Source organism: Sciurus vulgaris, assembly GCF_902686455.1.
Source record: "Sciurus vulgaris genome assembly, chromosome: 7".
Taxonomy (NCBI): Eukaryota; Metazoa; Chordata; class Mammalia; order Rodentia; family Sciuridae; genus Sciurus; species Sciurus vulgaris.
Genome location: NC_136467.1, coordinates 131,736,577 through 131,757,822, shown reverse-complemented (window position 1 = coordinate 131,757,822; position 21,246 = coordinate 131,736,577). Strand labels below are relative to the sequence as shown.

The 21,246-nt window shown below is 42.4% G+C and overlaps 1 protein-coding gene across 1 annotated transcript; it reads right to left on the bottom strand.

The window, feature by feature from the left end:
- Positions 1-457: 457 nt before the first annotated feature.
- Positions 458-17,188, bottom strand: LOC306665625 (GRB2-associated-binding protein 4-like). The gene is made up of 3 exons (XM_079147306.1): positions 17,019-17,188; positions 12,193-12,313; positions 458-1,458 (listed from the first exon to the last, which is right to left on the bottom strand). The coding sequence occupies exons 1-3, from the start codon at positions 17,157-17,159 to the stop codon at positions 1,325-1,327; spliced, it is 396 nt and encodes a 131-aa protein (XP_079003432.1). The 5' UTR covers positions 17,160-17,188; the 3' UTR covers positions 458-1,324.
- Between the last annotated feature and the right edge of the window lie 4,058 nt (positions 17,189-21,246).

Genomic DNA, 21,246 nt, shown 5'->3' with positions numbered 1-21,246 from the left:
ACTTATTCAACTCTATCAGACTAGCCTTCAGACTAGCCTGCTACCCACCATTTGTCCACATGTCCCTCAAACTGATGAACAGTCTTCGGTCACACACTACCAGCTTGTACAATGGCTGTCAAGTCTTCCCAGCCCCAAACAAGTTTGCACAGGCCTCTCATAGTGCCTGTTTGCTCACTGTGAGACAGCCTTTGGTGTACCGCAGCAGGTTTCCTCATCCTCCTCAAACAACTTGCTTGCCAATGTGAGTGACTTTTCCATGCACCCCAGTGGGATTCCCCATGCCCCTCACACTGCCTGCTTGCTAAGTGAAAGGCAGTATTCCCTGTACCTCACTAGTATTTGGCATGTCCATCACAGTGCCTACTTGCTCACTGTGGGTAACTCTTCTTGCACCCAACATGTCCTCACAATGCCTACTTACTCAGTTGGGTCAGCCTTCCCTGCAGCCCAGCAGGTTTATCCTTGTTCCTCACACAGTCTGCTTACTGAGTTTTGTCATTCTTCCCTACACCCTTCCAGGTGTCCACACAGCCCTCACATTGCCTCCTTGCTCCCTCTGGGTAAGTCTCTCCTACACCCCAGCAGATGTACTCACTCCCTTCACCCTGCCTGCTTGTTCAGCAGGGTCAGTCTTCCCTGAACACCAGCAGATGCCCACACTCCCCTCATACTGATATCTTATTCACTGTGAGTCAGTCTTCCATATGAGCAACCCAGGTCCCTCACACCCATCACACTGCCTGCTTGCTCATCTGGGTTAGTCTGCCATGCACCCCAGCTGATTTCAACAAGCCAATCACAGTGACTGCATGCTCAGGTTGATCAGTCTTTCAAACACCCCAGCATTTCCCCAAGCCTGTAATAATCCTGTTAGCTCACTGTGGTCATTTTCCCCTACCCAGCAGAAGTATATACTTGTCCCAACTTATAGCTTCAAAGTGAGGGCATGGGAGCTCCTGCCCCGGTGTCATCATGGTAACATACTTGTCCCATCTTATAGCTCTAAAGTAGGGGAGAGTTAACCCTGGCCTTGTGCTGTCATGGAACAAAGCTTCACCCAAATTAAAGCTCTAAAAATAGGGCATAGGAGCCTCTGGTCCAGTGTGGCCATGGAACAATGCTTGACCCGTCTTACAGCTCTAAAGCAGGGACACAGGATCCCTTGACCAAGTGTGGTCACATGGCCATTCTCATCCCTATCTCGCACTCTCTAATCCATGGCTCAAGCACTGGTCCAAATGGGGGCACAGGTAGAGGTGCTGCTGTCGTGCTCTGGAGGACCAGGTGGGCTGTGCCTCCTCCCACTCAGGGGACTTGCCTGTCAGCAGTGCAGGCTGACTGTGGTGTGGCAGGGTGGGGCATCTTCATTGTTGGAGGTGCTGCAGACATGAGTGGTTAGTTCAGCTCTGGAGGAGCAGGGCTTCTGACTGGCTGCGGAAATGTTTCTCAGGAAGCCTGTTGATAAAATGTAAGGAGAGGTGGGAAAGTGGCCTCATCCTGAAAGGTATCATCAGAGGAAGGATGTATATTATGCATCAAGGTCACACCCAGGAGTGACTTCCCTCCTGACACAACCCTGCTCTCCTGCCTTCCTTGCAAGCAGGGTAGTTCATCTATTACTTGCCACTCTGGACTAGCCCCAGGAAGTGTGGCTCCCTGTGGTGCATTGTCAGCCCTTGGAAAGTAAGGGACCCCCATCCTGATTTCAGGTTTTTGATTCAGCCTCATTAGGCAGAACATGGAATGTGCCCTGCTGTGTATGTGGCCTGGATTCCTCCTTCCTGCCCCTGCAAGTCCCTCAGGCACAGCAAAGCTCCCATCAAAAAACAAACCCCAGAAACAAACCCTGCATGTCATACTGAATCTTGTTTGTTCTGGAACTGCTCCTTCTCTGTGAACATCATCCCTGTGTCCCTGCAGAGAAGAGCTTTCTGTGAGGAAGTTGTTTTCTGCAACCTGAAGTCAATATTCAAACTGTGTCCCTCCTAGTCTGGTTGTGATGCTGCAGGCTTTATCCTGGGTATATCTATGTGGATTATGTGAAGAATTGGAAAGTGGCTGAAGGAAAAGTCAAGGGGTTGCCAGAAGTGTTAAAAAGAGAGACAGCTGGGTGTGGAGGCACACGTTCTTGTCTCAGCACTGGAGAGGCTGAGGTGAGAGGAGGATTGGAACCCAGAAGTTCAGGTCAGCCTCTATTGTACCTGGAGAGCAAATGCAGAAAAAGAAAGACAAAATCTGTGTAAAGGAGAAAGTCTCCCTATGCCACAAAACACCTACCAGCTGAAACAAGACAGAAGTCTTGTGATAGGTCTCTATGAATCACTTAAAAAAATGAAAAATAACAGGGTGTATCTGCTGAGAGCCCAGTAGGATGGATCTATCAGGATTGCTGGGAGCAGGTCTCCACCTATGAGTTCCACAGTAGGTTCTCATGGGATTGATGGATTCAGGGTCTCATCCTCCACTGAACCATTTTTCAGGAATAGTAACTTTAGCTCTCTGAAGTATCTATAATGCACAAATGAATCACTGGGAGAAAGGAAAAAAGCATTTGATCCATTTAACTGAAGGGATCAGAGCCTTTGCAAAGACTTGCTCACATCATCTGGGAGGTGATGTGGACTTTGTCAGGTTCACCACAATACACTAATCCATATGTGTCGGTGAGGAGGAGCTCTCAGTCCAAAGGGTCAGAGGCATCTGACAAATGTCAAGGGAAAAGAGGCTAGGTATCATAACTTAAAACCAGGCCTGACTGAGACAGAGTCCCACTGTCAATCAGTTATGTGACTTTGGGTCATTCCTGTCTAGTTTTAAGAGGTGCTTGTTAGTGGGATTTATACTAGGTCTATGCTTTCAGGGAGATGGTCAAGTCACAGATGTTGTCACATCCTTCTGTTGGTATGGATGGCAGGTGTGAATGCAGACATCTCCTTACCTACAAAAGGGGTGGATCCAGAACAAAGATGGAAAGCTCTTGACAGGCACAGCAAGGGAAACGTTTTGCCTCAGGGGAGTTTTATGCAATGAAAATGGAATGCCTACACAGTGCAGGTCAACAGAAAGATCTTCAGTTCTGCAAAGTTTCAGTGTAAGGCAGGAAATAAATTCCATTTCCTTACTAGAAAAACAGAAATACTTCACAGAGCAATTAACAACAAGCTCTTTCATGAATAGTGGTCAGATGCTGACTCCTTGCTTCCTCACAGCCCCAGCTCAGCTGGAAACCCTCACTGATGACTAAGCTAAGCTCCTGTGGATAGTTTTGTAGCCACAATACACTTTATAAGAAAGTTGCTAACTCAAAACTCTAGAGAGTGGAGACCGAGAAGGAAGACAAACCACCTGTCCTCTTCAGAAAGATCTCACAGTACTGAACCTCTCACATGCAACTAATGACTTCCACCTAGTAACTGAACCTCCTATAAGCTAAGAGAATATACCCTCATGAACAGGAAGCCAAGAGTCCAATGGAACAAACAATTTAGAAGACAAAATATTGACCAACTACTCAATCGTTACACTAACAATCTTCCTGATCATTTAATAAACCTCCCCTCACTTAGCTCTCTGTGCTGAAGTCAGTGTCTCTGGCCTGGTGATGAACTCCCCATGACTGGTTGGCACCTATCCACACACAAGGTTAGGAGCCCTGTGCCCTGGAGTCAGCTGAACACATCTGCAGACTCATCAGATACAATAGGGTGTAAAGACATGATGGAAAATCAAGGAATTTCAAACCAGAGACAGCACACAAAACAAATTAAACGTTGCTTTGAAAATATGAGCTACTCTTCATGAAGAATGAGAGGAAATGGGCTCATTATCCTTCCCCCAGGAAGGCAAAAAAAAATCTCCACAGCAGCTTTTCACCCCAGGCCCAGCTGGCCACATAATTTCCAGGGCCTGCTGTAACCTGAAAAAACAGTACCCACTGCTGAAAACTTACAGGACCTCAGGACAACAGCACCAAGTGCTGGTATGAGTGCAGTAGCATTCTGGACCTATGCAGCGGCACAGGGCACAAACCCACATGGCTGCTCCCAAGTCAAGGGGACTTGCACCTGGGTTGCCATCAGTTGTAACCTGAGAAAATTATTTTTAAAAAAATCTTGACATGTTATTCACATTCCATCAATGCTACCATTTCTTTTTTTTTTCCTATTTTTTTTTATTGTAAACAAATAGGATACATGTTGTTTCTCTGTTTGTACATGGCGTAAAGGCATACCATTTGTGTAATCATAAATTTACATAGAGTAATGTTGTTTGATTCATTCTGTTATTTTTTCCCTTCCCCCCACCCCTCCCACCCCTCTTTACCCTCTCTACAGTACTTCCTTCCTCCATACTTGCCCTCCCCAACCCTAACTTTAACCCTTCCCTCCCCCCCATTATGTGTCATCCTCCACTTATTAGCGATATCATTCGTCCTTTGGCTTTTTGAGATTGGCTTATCTCACTTAGCATGATATTCTCCAATTTCATCCATTTGCCTGCAAATGCCATAATTTTATCATTCTTTATGGCTGAGTAATATTCCATTGTATATATATACCACAGTTTCTTTATCCACTCATCAATTGAAGGGCATCTAGGTTGGTTCCACAGTCTGGCTATTGTGAATTGAGCAGCTATGAACATTGATGTGGCTGTATCTCTGTAGTATGCTGATTTTAAGTCCTTTGGGTATAGGCCAAGGAGTGGGATAGCTGGGTCAAATGGCGGGTCCATTCCAAGTTTTCTAAGAAATCTCCACACTGCTTTCCAGAGTGGCTGCACTAATTTGCAGCCCCACCAGCAATGTATGAGTGTACGTTTCTCCCCACATCCTCACCAACACCTGTTGTTGCTCGTATTCTTGATAATCGCCATTCTAATTGGGGTGAGATGGAATCTTAGGGTGGTTTTGATTTGCATTTCTCTTATTACTAGAGATGTTGAACATTTTTCCATATGTTTGTTGATTGCTTGTAGATCTTCTTCTGTGAAGTGTCTATTCATTTCCTTAGCCCATTTGTCGACTGGATTATTTGAATTCTTGGAGTAAAGTTTTTTGAGATCTTTATAGATTCTGGAGATTAGTGCTCTATCTGAAGTATGATTGGCAAAGATATTCTCCCATTCTGTAGGCTCTTTCTTCGCATTGCTGATAGTTTCCTTTGCTGAGAGAAAGCTTTTTAGTTTGAATCTATCCCAGTGGTTGATTCTAGCTTTTATTTCTTGTGCTATGGGAGTCCTGTTAAGGAAGTCTGATCCTAGACCAACAAGGTGAAGATTTGGACCTACTTTTTCTTCTATAATCTGCAGGGTCTCTGGTCTGATTCCGAGGTCCTTAATCCATTTTGAGTTTAGTTTCGTGCATGGTGAGAGATATGGGTTTAGTTTCATTCTGTTGCATATGGATTTCCAATTCTCCCAGCACCATTTGTTGAAGAGGCTATCTTTTCTCCATTGCATATTTTTGGCCCCTTTGTCTAGTATGAGAAAATTGTATTTATTTGGGTTTGTGTCCGTGTCCTCTATTCTGTACCATTGATCTACCTTTGTATTTTGGTACCAATACCATGCCGTTTTTGTTACTATTGCTTTGTAGTAGAGTTGAAGATCTGATATTGCAATACCCCCTGTATCACTCTTCCTGCTAAGGATTGCTTTAGCTATTCTGGGTTTCTTATTCTTCCAGATGAATTTCATAATTGCTTGCTCTATTTCTGTAAGGTACGTCATTGGGATTTTAATTGGAATTGCATTGAATTTGTATAGCACTTTAGGTAGTATGGCCATTTTGACAATATTAATTCTTCCTATCCAAGAACATGGAAGATCTTTCCATCTTCTAAGGTGTTCTTTAATTCCTTTCTTTAGTGTTGTATAGTTCTCATTGTAGAGGTCTTTTACCTCTTTTGTGAGATTGATTCCCAAGTATTTTATTTTTTTCGAGGCTATTGTGAATGGGGTAGTTTTCCTAATTTCTCTTTCTGAAGATTCATCACTTATGTATAAAAATGCATTGGATTTATGGGCATTGATCTTGTAACCTGCTACTTTACTGAATTTACTTATGAGTTCTAAGAGTTTTCTGGTGGAATTTCCAGGTTCCTCTAAATATATAATCATGTCATCAGCGAACAGGGATAGTTTGAGTTCTTCTTTCCCAATTCGTATCCCTTTAATTTCTTTGGTTTGTCTAATTGCTCTGGCCAGAGTCTCAAGAACGATGTTGAATAGAAGTGGTGAAAGAGGGCATCCCTGCCTTGTTCCAGTTTTTAGGGGAATGCTTTCAGTTTTTTCATCATTTAGAATGATATTAGCCATGGGCTTAGCATAAATGGCCTTTACAATGTTAAGGAATGTTCCCACTATCCCTATTTTTTCTAGTGTTTTGAGCATGAAGGGGTGCTGTATTTTATCAAATGCTTTTTCTGCATCTATTGAAATAATCATGTGATTCTTGACTTTAAGTCTATTAATATGGTGAATTACGTTCATTGATTTCCTGATGTTGAACCAACCTTGCATCCCTGGGATGAAACCAACTTGATCATGGTGCACTATCTTTTTAATATGTTTTTGTATGCGATTTGCTAAAATTTTGTTGAGAATTTTTGCATCGATGTTCATTAAGGATATTGGTCTGAAATTTTCTTTCCTTGATGAGTCTCTGTCTGGTTTAGGTATCAGGGTGATATTGGCTTCATAGAATGAGTTTGGGAGGGTTCCCTCCTCTTCTATTTTATGGAATACTTTGAGAAGTATTGGAATGAGCTCTTCTTTAAAGGTTTTGTAGAACTCGGCTGAGAACCCATCTGGTCCCGGACTTTTCTTTGTTGGTAGGCTTTTGATGACTTCTTCTATTTCAATACTTGAAATTGGTCTATTTAAATTGTTTATGTCCTTCTCGTTCAGTTTAGGTAATTCATATGTCTCTCGAAACCTGTTGATGTCTTCGAAATTTTCTATTTTGTTGGAGTATAGATTTTCAAAATAGCTTCTAATTATGTTTTGTATTTCAATCCTGTCTGTTGTGATAGTTCCTTGTTCATTCCGAATTTTAGTGATTTGGGTTTTCTCTCGTCTTCTCTTTGTTAGTGTGGCTAAAGGTTTATCAATTTTGCTTATTTTTTCGAAGAACCAACTATTTATTTTGTCAATTTTTTGTATTGTTTCTTTTGTTTCAATTTCATTGATTTCAGCTCTGAGTTTAACTATTTCCTGTCTTCTACTACTTTTGGTGCTGTTCTGTTCTTCTTTTTCTAGGGCTTTGAGCTGTAGTGTTAGGTCGTTTATTTGTTGAGTTTTACTTCTTTTATTAAAAGCGCTCCATGAAATAAATTTCCCTCTAAATACTGCTTTCATAGTGTCCCAGAGATTTTGATATGTTGTTTCTTTGTTCTCATTTACCTCTAAGAATTTTTTAATTTCCTTCCTAATATCTTTTGTTATCCATTCATCATATAATAGCATATTGTTTAATCTCCAGATGTTGGAATAGTTTCTGTGTTTTACTCTTTCATTTATTTCTAATTTCAATCCATTATGATCTGATAGAATACATGGTAGTGTCTCTATCTTCTTGTATTTGCTAACATTAGCTTTGTGGCATAATATATGGTCTATTTTAGAGAAGGATCCATGTGCTGCTGAGAAGAAAGTGTATTCGCTCTTGGTTGGATGGTATATTCTATAAATGTCCGTTAATTCTAAATTATTGATTGTGTTATTGAGATCTATGGTTTCTTTGTTCAATTTTTGTCTGGAAGATCTGTCCAGTGGTGAGAGAGGCGTGTTAAAATCACCTAGTATTATTGTGTTATGGTCTATTTGGTTTCTGAAATTGAGAAGGATTTGTTTGACATACATGGATGAGCCACTGTTTGGGGCATAGATGTTTATGATTGTTATATCTTGCTGATTTATGCTTCTCTTAAGCAGTATGAAATGAACTTCTTTATCCCTTCTGACTAACTTTGGCTTGAAGTCCACATTATCGAAATGAAGATGGATACTCCAGCTTTTTTGCTGAGTCCATGTGCATGGTATGTTTTTCCCCATCCTTTCACCTTTAGTCTATGGGTATCTTTTTCTATGAGGTGAGTCTCTTGCAGGCAACATATTGTTGGATCTTTCTTTTTAATCCAATCTGCCAGTCTATGTCTTTGATTGATGAATTCAGGCCATTAACATTCAGGGTTATTATAGAGATATGATTTGGTTTCCCGGTCATTTGGTTCATTTTTTAAATTTTATTTATTTATTTGTTGACACAACTTGGTTCCTCCTTTATTTGACAATTCCTTAGTATAATTCCTCCCTTTGCTGATTTGCTTCTTTGTTTTCATCTCTTCCTCATGGAATATTTTGCTGAGAATGTTCTGTAATGCTGGCTTTCTTTTTGTAATTTCTTTTAGCTTTTGTTTATCATGGAAGGATTTTATTTCATCGTCAAATTTGAAGGTAAGTTTTGCTGGGTATAAGATTCTTGGTTGGCATCCATTTTCTTTCAGGGCTTGAAAATGTTGTTCCAGGCCCTTCTAGCTTTTAGGGTCTGGATTGAAAAATCTGCTGATATCCGTATTGGTTTCCCCCTGAATGTAATTTGGTTCTTTCTCTCACAGCCTTTAAAATTCTGTCTTTATTTGTATGTTCGGTATTTTCATTATAATGTGCCTTGGTGTGGGTCTGTTGTAAATTTGTGTATTGGAGTCCTATAAGCCTCTTGAACTTGATTTTCCATTTCATTCTTCAGATTTGGGAAATTTTCTGATATTATTTCATTGAATAAATTGTTCATTCCTTTGGCTTGTTTCTCTAGGCCTCCTCAATCCCAATAATTCTTAAATTGGCCTTTTCATGATATCCCATAGTTCTTGTAGATTCTGTTCATGATTTCTTACCATCTTCTCTGTTTGTTCAACTTTGTTTTCAAGGTTAAATATTTGTCTTCAATGTCTGAGGTTCTGTCTTCAGGTGTTCTATCCTATTGGATATGCTTTCTATGGAGTTCTTAATTTGGTTTATTGTTTCCTTCATGTCAAGGATTTTTGTTTGTTTTTTTTTCAATATCTCTAACTCTTTATTGAAATGATCTTTTGCTTCCTGTATTTGCTCTTTTACTGTCGATTGGTGCGATCAATCAATGCTTGCATTTGCTCTTTCATCTCATCATTCAGTGCGTGCATTTGCTCTTTCATCTCATCGTTTGCTTCTCTGATCATTTTAATTATGTACATTCTGAACTCCTTTTCTGTCATTTCTTCTGCCATGCTGTCATTGGGTTTTATTGATGTAACATCTAGATTTGTTTGAGACATTTTCTTCCCTTGTTTTCTCATATTGTTCAGGTATCAGAGGACCGCTGAGATATTGCAGATTTCCTCTATTGACTTACAATGTCCCTGAAGATTTCTATATATATCCCCCCTTAGCCTTCAGTAGGCTGAAGTCTTGGAGGAAGTTGATAATGCGGTGCTCCACAAGGAAGCTGCCTCTCTAGGAGTGGTGGCCTTCAGGTGGGGTATAATCCCTGCTAGTGGGCAGAGGTGCCTCCACTTGTTGACCAATGGTCATCCAAAGGGGACCTAGGCTGCGGGCTGAGGCAAGGCCTGTTTGGGCCTGAGTCTCTGGTTTTACCATTCTTGTGGGGAAACCTCACCCGGCAGGGAAGACTCACCCGGTGGGGAGGTCTCGCTGGTCAGTTCCCTCCTAGAGGTTCCCCTCAATTTACAGCTACCGCCTGGGCTGGGCTGCCTTCCTCTGCAAAGTTCCCAGGGGCCCGGCCCTACCTCCTGGGCCTGGGAGCCTCACCCTTTGCAGATGACTCTCCTTAGGCTGCCCTTCCTTCTGAATCTGCCCGCAGGCCTGGAACCTTCGCTCCACCCTAAGCCTGTCTCTGTGCGGCTCTTCCACCAAGAAGCCTCCTAGATCCTGGGACCCTGCTCTGCACCTAATCGCCTGGCTATGCGGCCCCTCCTCTGAGCAGCCACCTGGGGCCCTGTACAATCGCTCTGAATCCCAGAGACCCGCCACATGCCTCTTCCTCCAGACAGCCGCCCAGTATTCTGGTGCGGTCACTAGGTGTCCAAGAAACTCACTGGGTGCCTCCACCTCCACCAACCACCCATAGCCCTGGGCAATCAATCACTCCGAGTCGAAGTGACCCTCCCCGTTCCTCCTCCTTCTCCAGATAACCCCCCGGGTGTTCAGGAGCGGTCACTCTGAGTGGCTCTGAATCCACGTGACCTGCTGCACGGGTCCTCTGGGCAACTGCCCGGAGCTCTGGTGCAGCCACTCAAGACCAAGTATCCCACCACGCTTCTCCTCCAGGCAGCCCCCCTGTGTTCAGGAGCTGTCACTTTAAGTCCAAACAACTCACCACTCGCCTTCTCCTCTGAGCAGCCGCTTGGAGCGCTAATGCAGTTACTGCGAGTCCAAACGACCCGCCTCGCTCCTCCTCCTCCTCCTCCTACTCCTCCGGGCAGGCCCCAGGGTTCAGAAGTGGTCTGAGTCCAAACAGCTCGTCACGCAGCCCCTTCTCTGGCAACCGCCTGTAGCTCTGGTGTAGTCACCCCAAATCCAAGCGGCTGCACTCCTCTTCCTCCTCCTCGTCCTCAGGGCAGGCCCCGGTGTTCAGAAGCAGTCCTTCTGAGTCCAAACAGCTCGCCGCGCAGCTTCTCCTCTGGCAACCGCCGTAGCTCTGGGTGCAGTCACTCCGAATCCAAGTGGCCACGCTCCTCCTCCTCCTCCTCAGGGCAGGCCCCGGTGTCCTGAGTCCACACAGCTGTTCTCGCCACTCTTCCCCTGGGCAGCCGCCGGAGCCCCAGTGGTTGCTCCGAGTTCCAGCGCTGTGCCGAGCGGCCTCCTTTACGATGCTCCCAGTTGTCCGAGTTCAATGCTACCATTTCAAAGTGCAAAATTCCGTTGTGAGTACTTTCCCACAGATTTACTGATGTCATCATAAGTCAAGAGTGGTTGACATTCCAAAATGAAACCTACTATCAAACCCAATGATAAATTTCTGATCCCCTTCACCTATCTTCTCCCAGGGTGCTGTGCGAGGAATCCTGGATTCTACATCAACAATAATCACACAGAACTAAGGGCAAAGCCTTATTGCAGAGGCTGGATAGAAGGGACTGTGGAGAGCAGTGACAGAGGACGGGTCGAAGCAGTGAGTGAGACAGGGTGTCCTGATGACCTCATGGCTATGGCATGCTGGTGCCTGTGAATGTTGCGTGTGCAAGGCACAGGATGCTTAGCTACTGTGGCAATTCCCTGCATAGGAGGCTCTGGGCAACAGTCCTATCAGCTATGACCTTGATCTCAGCACATAAGCTCCTGGGACTAAAGACATCTTATGATAGAGTAACCACAATGTTTTACAGTTTCACTTCTCCTATTCTTGGCCCCCCCTTACAGTAACTTTAGCAATATACTTTCCTGAGAGCTGCACAAAACTCCTAACATTGCACTTTGCAACTGTGGATTGAAACTCCAGAAAAGCTATATAGATGTCCTAGTTTCTGTAACTTTCCTGAATACAAAGAATAAAGTTTGCAAAGTCTTTCACCTGATAAGACATATATAAATGAAGATTGCTGGCATAACTCTTTAGATCTGCATCTGCACCAGAGAACAGAGCTCCACTTGATTGCAGGTTTATCTTCAAAATCTGTGTTTGTGAGTCTATATTTTTCTAATCCCCCTTTGCCTCTTAAAAGAACTGCAAGATTGGCCACACTGGTCATGCAGAGGACCCATAGAAAGGCAGATAGTCACCATGTGTGAGAGCTGAAGGAGGAAGAAGGTGACACACTGGTAGATGGAATTGGGGTCCAGGGGCCTGAGGATATGTCATCAAACAACTTTTGTTTCATTGTGACCCACATTTCTTGTTTTGCCATTTGAGCACAGTGAGGGCCAGTGGTCCCCATGATATCGCATCTGCTTTACTTGTAAAGGGAACCTTAGGGGTATTTAAGCCTCTAGAGAAGGCTGGTGACTGTGTATCTATGCTTTCAAATTCCTGATGGAAGCCGCACACCTTGCAGATGCTCTGCATCCACTTATGCCTGTCCTCCTTTGTCTCTGCTACCAGGTAAAAGGTGTGATCACTGGTCCTGAAGATGCACACCAAGTCACATGGCAGCCCCTTCTTGTGAAAGGCCGCATTGCCATGCACCTGCTTACAGAGGCTCAGGAAGATGATCCGCAAAGGCTTCTTGGACTGGTGATACTTGCAGTATTCCAGGACACCTCGGTCATCCCCTTCCTGGTTGTTCTTCAGGATGAACCAGCGTTTCCTCCAGGCCTGAACTCCACCAGAAGAGTAAGAAGAGGTCAGAAATTCACTCATTATTTCAAAGTTTTTACTCCTTAACTGTATTTTGAGATGAGGTTCCCTAAGTTGCACAGACTTTCCTGGAGTTTGTGATCCTCCTGCTTTAACTTTCAGGATTTCTGGATCACCATGCTAGATGTTATAAAATTTTTCATAGTTCACTAAGATGATACTCCTGATTTTGGAACCTTCAGGCTGCTCATGGCACCAAACCTCTCCTATCATAGATAAAAACAACAGAGGCTTGACTTGATGTAGTGGTTCTCTCCAGCTACGGCCCAGTTTTGGTACTTCTCTTCAGAGCAAAACCTCAAAGTTTTCTACACTACCAGTCCTTTGAATGACATTGAAATTTTCATTGCAAGGATGAAGGCCAGAGGAAAGTGCACACATTTTTAATGTGCAAAATGATAAGAGCTCTCATAATTTTCCATCCGTGAAAATACCCTTCAGAATGACTGAGTAAGGGAGATGTTCTCCAGTGAAGGCAAACCATGGACTTGACACCAGAAATCCTGCCCTGTGGAAGGGCCAGAGAATGTCTCTGTCTAGAAAGGAATGGTGAAAGGAGGGCCTAGGTGATATAAGGAGGAAGAAAGCACCCAGCACACAGAAAAGTATGTTGATATAACAGGCTCTTCTCTCCTTGAGTCTCTTGACTCTTGTTTGATTATTGAATCAAAAGCCAAAGCACCACCTGATGTAGGAAAATACTTAGCACAGGGACACGTGGAACAAGGACATTCCTCTCAAAACCACATGAAGAGCTGGACACAGTGATGTGCACCTGTAATCCAAGTGGCTCTAGAGGCTGAGACAGGAGGATCAAGAGTTTATAGCCAACTCAACAAAAGTGAGGTGCTAAGCCACGCAGTGAGATTGCCTTAAATAAAATACAAAATAGGGTTGTGGATGTGGCTCAGTAGTCGAGTGCCCCTGAGTTCAATTACTCATAGCTCCCCACCCCTCTGGCAAAACAAATCACAACTAGGCATTTTAGATGCAAACACATTTACCATCAACATTGTATTGGAAGGCAGAAGAAAGATAACATCTAAAACAACTTGAAAACAAAGAATAAGCGGAAGAGTTAGTCCACCAGACTGTCAGACTCATGGCATGACCACACTCATGAAGACCACCTGGGATGACTGACAGAGAAAGAGACACAGGGACAAGAGACTGGAACAGAGCACCAGAAAGAGACCCAGAGAAATGTTTCAATTGGCTTTGCACAAAACTAAGAGACTAATTCAGTGAAAGAAGGGTGGCTTGTCAACAATGGTACAGAGAGAGCAGTCATTGACCACTGCCATAAAGGAAATGAGCTGTCTCAAACCTTACACAAAAATTAAAGTGGACTATGGAAATGAAAGAAAACACAACATTGTAAGATGCAGTGCATTTGTGAGCTTCTCATAACTCTGAACAAAACACCTGACAAGAGCAACTCAGAGGAACACAGGATTACTTAAATTTATGGTATCAAAGCATGGTCAGCCAACTCCACTGCAGAAACCTCATGGTGGATGGACATGTAACAGGAAAGCTGCTCAGCTCTTGGTAACCAGAATGCAGGAGAGACAGACAGAGAGTAAGTGGACTTACAGTCCCCCAGGCAGCACCCTGGGATCCAATTCCTACAGTCAAATCCCACCTGCTTGTCACTTTCTACATCTCTCAGTAAGTCATTATATATATATTTTTTTCTTTCTTTTTTTTTTTTTTTTGCCAATACAGGGGATGGAACCCAAGGCCTCACACATGCTGGGTAGATGCTATACCACAGAGCTATAATCAGCCTGCTACAAATTATTAATCCACACTACATAGATGAACTCACTGAAGAGATGAGTTAACTCACTGATGAATCCTTGTAACTCAGTTGTCTTACCTCTGAATACTGCTACACTGACACCTGAGCTTTTCGGGGGATATTTTGGACCCAAATCATAACACTTAAAAAAACAAAAGTTATATAAATGGGGAAATATTTGGGACATAGGATTAAACAAAGCATTCACAAATTTGCCAAAAAATTGCAATCTAGAATAGGAAAGATTAATACACTTATAAACATCTACTCAGTGAAGACCCTGGTTCAGTATATACAAAGGACAATTTATAGGCTGAGTGGAAATACAAACTCATTGTGGTGGCTATGCCTGTCATCCAAAAATGTGGGAGGTTGAAGCAGGAAGAACACCTCAGTCTTAATTCAAGGACAGCCTCAGCAAATTAGTGAGATCCCAATCTTAAAAATAAAATGAAATAAATAAATAAATAAATAAAGAACTGGGGATGTAGATCAATTTGTAAAGGATCCCAGTGTTCAATCCCCAGGAAACCCCATGATAAAAAAGAAAGAAAGAAAATGAAAACCACACTTGGAGCATAGGACTACTATCTTAAGTGTGTAAAGTATTATCAAAATTCAACATAAAATAAAACAAACAAAGCTTAAAGAAAATGCCAAAAGACTTGAGGGGGCATGTTCTATGAGGATGCAATCACATGAAAGGAGTTCAATTCTTGGAAGAAATCCTAGTTCTTGGCTTGCAGCAGTTAATATCTCAAGTGTGTAAACTTGCAGAGAGGAGCATTCCACTCTGACCACCTAGGAATGTAAACAACTGCCCCCAAGTTGACCTAGTGTTACCAAGGAAACCTGTATAGGAGCCTGGAGGTCTGATCCCCTGTGGAACATTGTGAGTGGGCAAGAAACTTATAAAATGTATGGTTTTTCCTGCAATAAATGAGTTTGCAGGCTGCTTGCCACAAGCCTGCTTCTACCCAAGTACCAGGGTCTGGGTCCTGACTCTGTGACTCTTACCTATGCCTGAGCTAGCCTGGCATACCCTGAATTCAATGTCCTTAGACATGTGAATTCCTGAACTAAAATGAGTGGGCAAATGGTCAAACCAAAAGGCTGGTACAATCATGGACAATGATACCACATATTAAAGAGAAAATGAACTGTTGACATACAACAGCTGGGACAAATACCCAGAGATTCATGCTGAAAACATCTGAACCATAACACACCATCTGAATCCACTGAAGCAACACTGGTGAGATGACCAGCTCACAGACACAGAGGACAGCTTCATGGATGTCAGGGGTGAAGAATGTGTCAGGGCTGGGAAGGGGCAGAGGTGAAGAGAAAGGGAGAGAGGAGGGGCCCTCAGTGTGATGGGCTGACAGATCTGGCTCCATGAGAATGTTATAGGCCAGACTCTAAGGGAAATGATTAAACAAACTCCATTTTGCTCTGAGACTCCATTTTATGTAGGAAATAAGTTTCTCCCATGGGAACACCCCGCCTCTGTGCCCATCATCAGTTACTTAGTGTGACATGTTTAATAATATACAATGGCAACTCCTATGTAGTGAAGAATTGCTCTATTTTTATTTCTATTGCTCCTAAACAATGTACCACATGAACAGTGATTGTGTGGATGTTAGTAAACATTCTTTAGTTTGTACCTAGGTAAGGGTCATTTTGACCCACTTCTCCCTCTGTTGATGATCTCATGATGTTAATGTGTAATTTTGAATCATAGCAACAGACACTTATGATTAATGTGATTTTTGGTATAAGAACCCCTACAACCCTGTGGTCAGAGCTGTTCTCCCAATAGCCATTCTTTGGGGGCATTGTGTGAGACAGTCAGCTGGCCAGCTTAATAAAGACTCTCAAATTTGGACTTCTCAGTGGTGATCAGTCTGTTCTTAAGTTGCGCCCCATAACACTCAGCACTGAAGGCCTTCTGCATCCTGACAGGGCTTCTTTGAAAGAGCTCAGGCTACAGGACAAAACTAGATGGTCCTGCTGGCAGGGTGAAAAATACTGAATTAATAAGAGGTGAATGCACAGAGCCTGGTACAGAGATGAGCTCCCAGGTGACTGTCAGAAATAAGCAATGCTCAGCCTCAAGGTGGTGGGTGGGTCATGCATAGCCAGGGTATTTAGTCTGGTGGGAGTCAGTCAAGGGTTACTGGGTGACATTAGCTCAAAAATGGTTTCCACATTTCTCACCAGACAAGTGGCTTGCTGGTGGCACCATTTACTGAGCAGGTATGGGGTTCAGGTTTCTGGATGTTGTGAGTCTGTGCTCACTGGGAGACACTAGAGGCATCACATTTCAGCTGCATATGCAGGTTGGAGTTTTGAAATCTACCCTGGGAGGAGAATTTAATGGAACTTCAGACTCATGGTTGTAGCATAGAAGTAAGTCTCATCCAGAAGGTTCAGAGGAGAAAAACCAGCAGCAAGCATGCAAGGTGCCTTTCTCAAGGCAAGAATGAGACATTGCAAGAAAGAGCCACTGGACAAGAGTGGAAAGGTGCTGCTCACCTTCCTTTCACTACAGCTTTAAATTAGAAGAAACAAAGGGCACTGTCAGCACTGCTGGTCAATAGCAGTTGTGAACCACTAAATGTGACCACAAGGGAGGGGTAGGGTAGGGCCATTCCCTGCTTGATCCTCAGCATGAACTTCCATGGTATCTATGGCCCCCAGAAATCCACCCTTTTTCTCCCAAGCCCTCAAAATAAACTTTGAAATTGGTTGAGTTTCCAACTGGGGAGAATCTATAGAGAAGGCACCCCAGTCTGCTCCTACTGCCTGTCAGCCCCATGGATTATCCCAGCACCCACACCTACCCATACTCACACAGAGTTGCCACTTCTTCTCTGGGGGTGATTTTCTCAGCCAGACAGAGTGCACCACCTGGCTCCTATCCATGCTGCCAGCCTTGATGGCCTTGAGTATGGAGTTGGGGGCAGAGCCTGGGGAGAGCAGTCCCACACACATCTATGTGAGCAGGCGCTCTTGGAACCATGGATGTGACCCCCACCATGACCCCCAGGTCAGTTCTCCCTTGTGCACAGCAGTAGATTGTCAGGTTTCTGTGAAAATCACCCTGACAGTGCTCTCATAAGAAGGGGGGAGGAGGCTGAATGCCCACTGGATCTTGTGGGGTGGGAGGATGGGAGGGGGTGGAGTTAAGGGAAGGAGCCGCATCTCTTTTCAGCTGATAGAGTATTCATAGCAAGTGGACAGGTAGGGATCCGAGGATAGTTTGGCTTCCTGTCCATTTCCAGAATTTAAATTCCAGCAGGTCGTGGTCCCACCCCAATCAAAGGAATTTCACTCTTTCAATCAGTTTGTAAAACTGAAACCCTATCCCATTCCTGGCCTTCCTAGCCACTCTAGGAGGATTCTGAGTTTGTTCCCTTGGCTAAATTTCTTCAATAACCAGTGTGATGCTGGAGACACAAAACACCCTATCTGTGAGGCTGTAGCCTGGACCAGACATCACCTAACCTTTGCAGAGGGCCAGCATCACCAGAAATCCTTTAACTTCTGGCTTGGATGTGTTCCAGGACCCCCACAGGCACCAAAACCCAGGGGTGGTTATGTCAGTCATAGAAAATGGAGCAATATTTGCATGTAGCCCTCACAAGCTGTCCTGCATGCTCTAAACCATATGGGCATTACCTATAATACCCAGTAGAATACAAACACTATCTAACAGGTTAGGCAGTAATAACAATGAAAAATATACCTATTTATTTAGTACAGATAGAATTGTTTCTAGATATTTTACAGCTAAGGTTGGTTGGATATGATGATGTGGATCTGCACATACAGAAGACCAGCTATACCCTAAACCTCGGAGAGATATAAATATCTAAACATTTAAAAATCTAAACATTTAAACTCAAGAAAAATCAGTAGAGGTAATTCAACCTAGGAAATGTGGTGTTGACTTCCCTCATATCCTAGTGCCTGTGCTGAGTCCGACGGTTGCAGCACCCTAGAAATCTGCATGGTTTTGCTGCAGCTGAGGTGTATGATGAACTCAGGTGCACTGTGCACATATTTTCCAAGAGTTTTGTCTTTTGCAGACCCATGGACATTATTGCAACTTTATAAGACAGGCAGTTATTTGGGGATAGGTCACATTCTGCCAGAAGCACCTCAGGGTCATTTTCCCTTAAACACAAGGTCCAGGATTGTTGTTTACACTTCCATATGGAAATATAGGGTCTTGAAAGGTTAGTGTGGCTCCATGTCTTCTGCGTATACATCCTCCTTCTCTGGGTCCTCCACCGCCCAATTAATTTCCATTTGTAAGGTAATTTAGTATTTATGCCACTGAAAGCCTAACCAAGAGAATTCTTTTATAACTAACAAAGAGTTCCAGCCAATCACAGGAGAAAGATCTGAACTGACCAAATGAGACAAACACCAATGGCAACATGCAAAGCTGACTTTGTTAACAGCTGAGATGTTTTGTACCTTGCAACTTTTCTCTATCTCTAAGTGCTGCCTGGTCCTGTGCCTCTACGCTTTCTCCTGTGCTCCTGGATTGCAACTTATGACTTGTTCAATAAACTGCTTTGTTTTACTGATCAAAAGTTCTTCATTTAAAGTGACTTTGGGATCTAAACTAAAAGTTTATGAAAGTAAATATAATTATGTTTGAGTGATAGAACTTTGATGTTTATGACCTATTTGCATGCAGAAGAAATCTAATAATTTTTAAAGTAAAACTATTGCTTATCAGAGTTTATGAAGAATAATATGGTTTTGAAGATTATGCCTTCTAAAAATAAGCAATATTTAATTCGAACAAAGAATACATTGCCCACATCTTATGAAAATAATCTAAATCTTATAAACATTAAACATCTCAACATTCTTTTTAAAAAAATTATGAAGAAAAAAACTCAAAATAATAAACTACAGAAAATTATGTTGAAACTAGTGTTTAGCTTTCAGGACCCTGTTACTGACTTTGGGAAGTTTTATGACAAATGACATGCCAATAGCATTCACATTCTATGATTCATCATTTTACATGGTTTTGTGCTGAGAATTGTACCCAGGACTCCATGCATGCTAGGCAAACCACCACTGAGATACATACCTCAACTTTTAATGTTAACTTTTAAAACAGATTCTCTTCATTTTAGATAATATAACAAATCACTGGTAGTTTCCAGTTTTCCATGTTTTAAGACCTTAAATTATAGAACTTCAAAAATGTGGTTGTAGTAAGCTCATGCCTCAATAGTGCAATTGAAACAATTTATAAGATCATGAAGCAAAAAAGGAAGAAATGGAGATTACAAAGGCAGACTTGAAGCAGAATTCATTCTTAAATCAGCGTTAGTAATAATTGCATATGATAAGATCACCTGCTTAATATTTTAATGATTAAATGTTGGACATAGTTGTTTGTGAGACATCTAGATTAACAAAGTGCAATGCACCTTTTTTTTTTTTTTCCTATTTCTGGAGCTTCTTGTTTCATTTTCGCTAATTTGGAATTGCTTTGTAATTAGATCCTCTCTATTCAAATTGTATTTGTAAAATTTCCTTTTCCATAGGTTGGCTTTTCAAACTTCCAATGGCATTTAAAAAAAACAATTTTTAAATTGAGTTATATTAAGAAACAGTGATTTTGCTAGTTATGCCTTTTCATTTAAAGAATTGCAACTAATAAGTCCATGTAATTTTCAATGTTCTAGCTAATCATAAATTGTCCTATGTAAAAATAATTTTATTGAGTAATGTCAGAAGTATTTAAATCTAATTTAAATTCTGAATAATGTGCAAAACCTTTTTGCAAATATTGTACTAATATAAAATCAAGAAAAATGATGCTTTCAGGCAAAGTAAGAGCAAGATACTTCAGAAACCTCCTAAGATTAAACATAGTGATCAAGAAATAATAGATGAGAAAACATTTTATAAACATGGTAACAAATCCATGAAACACAAACCTCTATGAAAAATAGTACACTGTATCCCCAAGATGGGACTCTGATCCCCACAATGCTAGAAATATCTGGGAGGACAGTGTTTATATTGTGTCTGGAGGACACATCAACAATGCATGTCTGAGTGGCAGCTCATGTGTGTGCCCACCCAGTAGAATATGGGAGCCCTTTCCTCATACTATTGTTGTAGGCCATAATCCAAGGCATAAGGAGTGCATCATTGACAGGAAATAGAATTTTTGATTCTGTGTATCCAAGCAGCCTGCAGAAGTTCCACTTATTTTTGTATGATTTCCTGTCCTACAATTCAGGCTCAGGACTGTTGCATCTTGGTGACAGAACTTCATGACAGAAATTTCTCTTACATACTTTGTTCTCATCAATGATGTTAGTGCATGTTATCGCCCCCTATTCTCTTTATCACACAGCACTAACAGATTTTGCACATCATACCTCTAAGTCCAAGGTCAGTAAATTAGGTCCACCCAAGAGCTGTCCATCACTGCCGCTGAGAGCAGTCTCATGTCTGCAACAAGTACTTTCTTTTTGAAGGCTCAGTGACAAATCACAAGCACAAGAATAGCACTTTCATTAATACTCCTTTTTATTAAAATTGCCTAAAACAGGAACAATATCACTGAGGTCCTCAAAGAGAAAAATGTTAGAAGAAAGGACATGATTAGATAAAATTGCTGTTAAATGAAAACATTAATATTGTGACATTTATTAGGGCTTTTATCCCTTCACCCTACCAGAATAAAAGAAGATGGAAAATCCTCTGCCTAGGTGCACCAACACCATGGGCCTACCTAGCTTGCCTTGCAGACCTGCAGGAGGAGATAAACAAGAGAGAAGTCTCCTGGACATTACAAGAGCAAGGTCAGTAGTCCACTACACACTGTGTGTGTTGCAAGAATCATTCTTGTCAGTATGAAGGGATGCCCCATCATAATGATTAGTGCTAGCTGTCCGAATGTAGGGGATGCCTATCCCATGAATGTGTGGCTTATTCTCCTGGAGGGTTAGATCTTCTGAGTGAGGCTTCACAGGAGGGATAGGTTGCACTAGCCAGAATCCTCAGGGATGTGTGGTGGGTATGTGGCATGCAG

Bases quoted from the DNA above. Each gene is read 5' to 3' on its own strand.
- LOC306665625 (XM_079147306.1), bottom strand. From the start codon at position 17,159: ATGTGTGTGGGACTGCTCTCCCCAGGCTCTGCCCCCAACTCCATACTC. The intron at 12,314-17,018 runs GTGAGTATGGGT...GGTGGAGTTCAG, and splicing joins AGAAGAAGTGGCAACTCTGT to GCCTGGAGGAAACGCTGGTT. The intron at 1,459-12,192 runs GTAAGCAGGTGC...TTTTATCAACAG, and splicing joins GATCATCTTCCTGAGCCTCT to GCTTCCTGAGAAACATTTCC.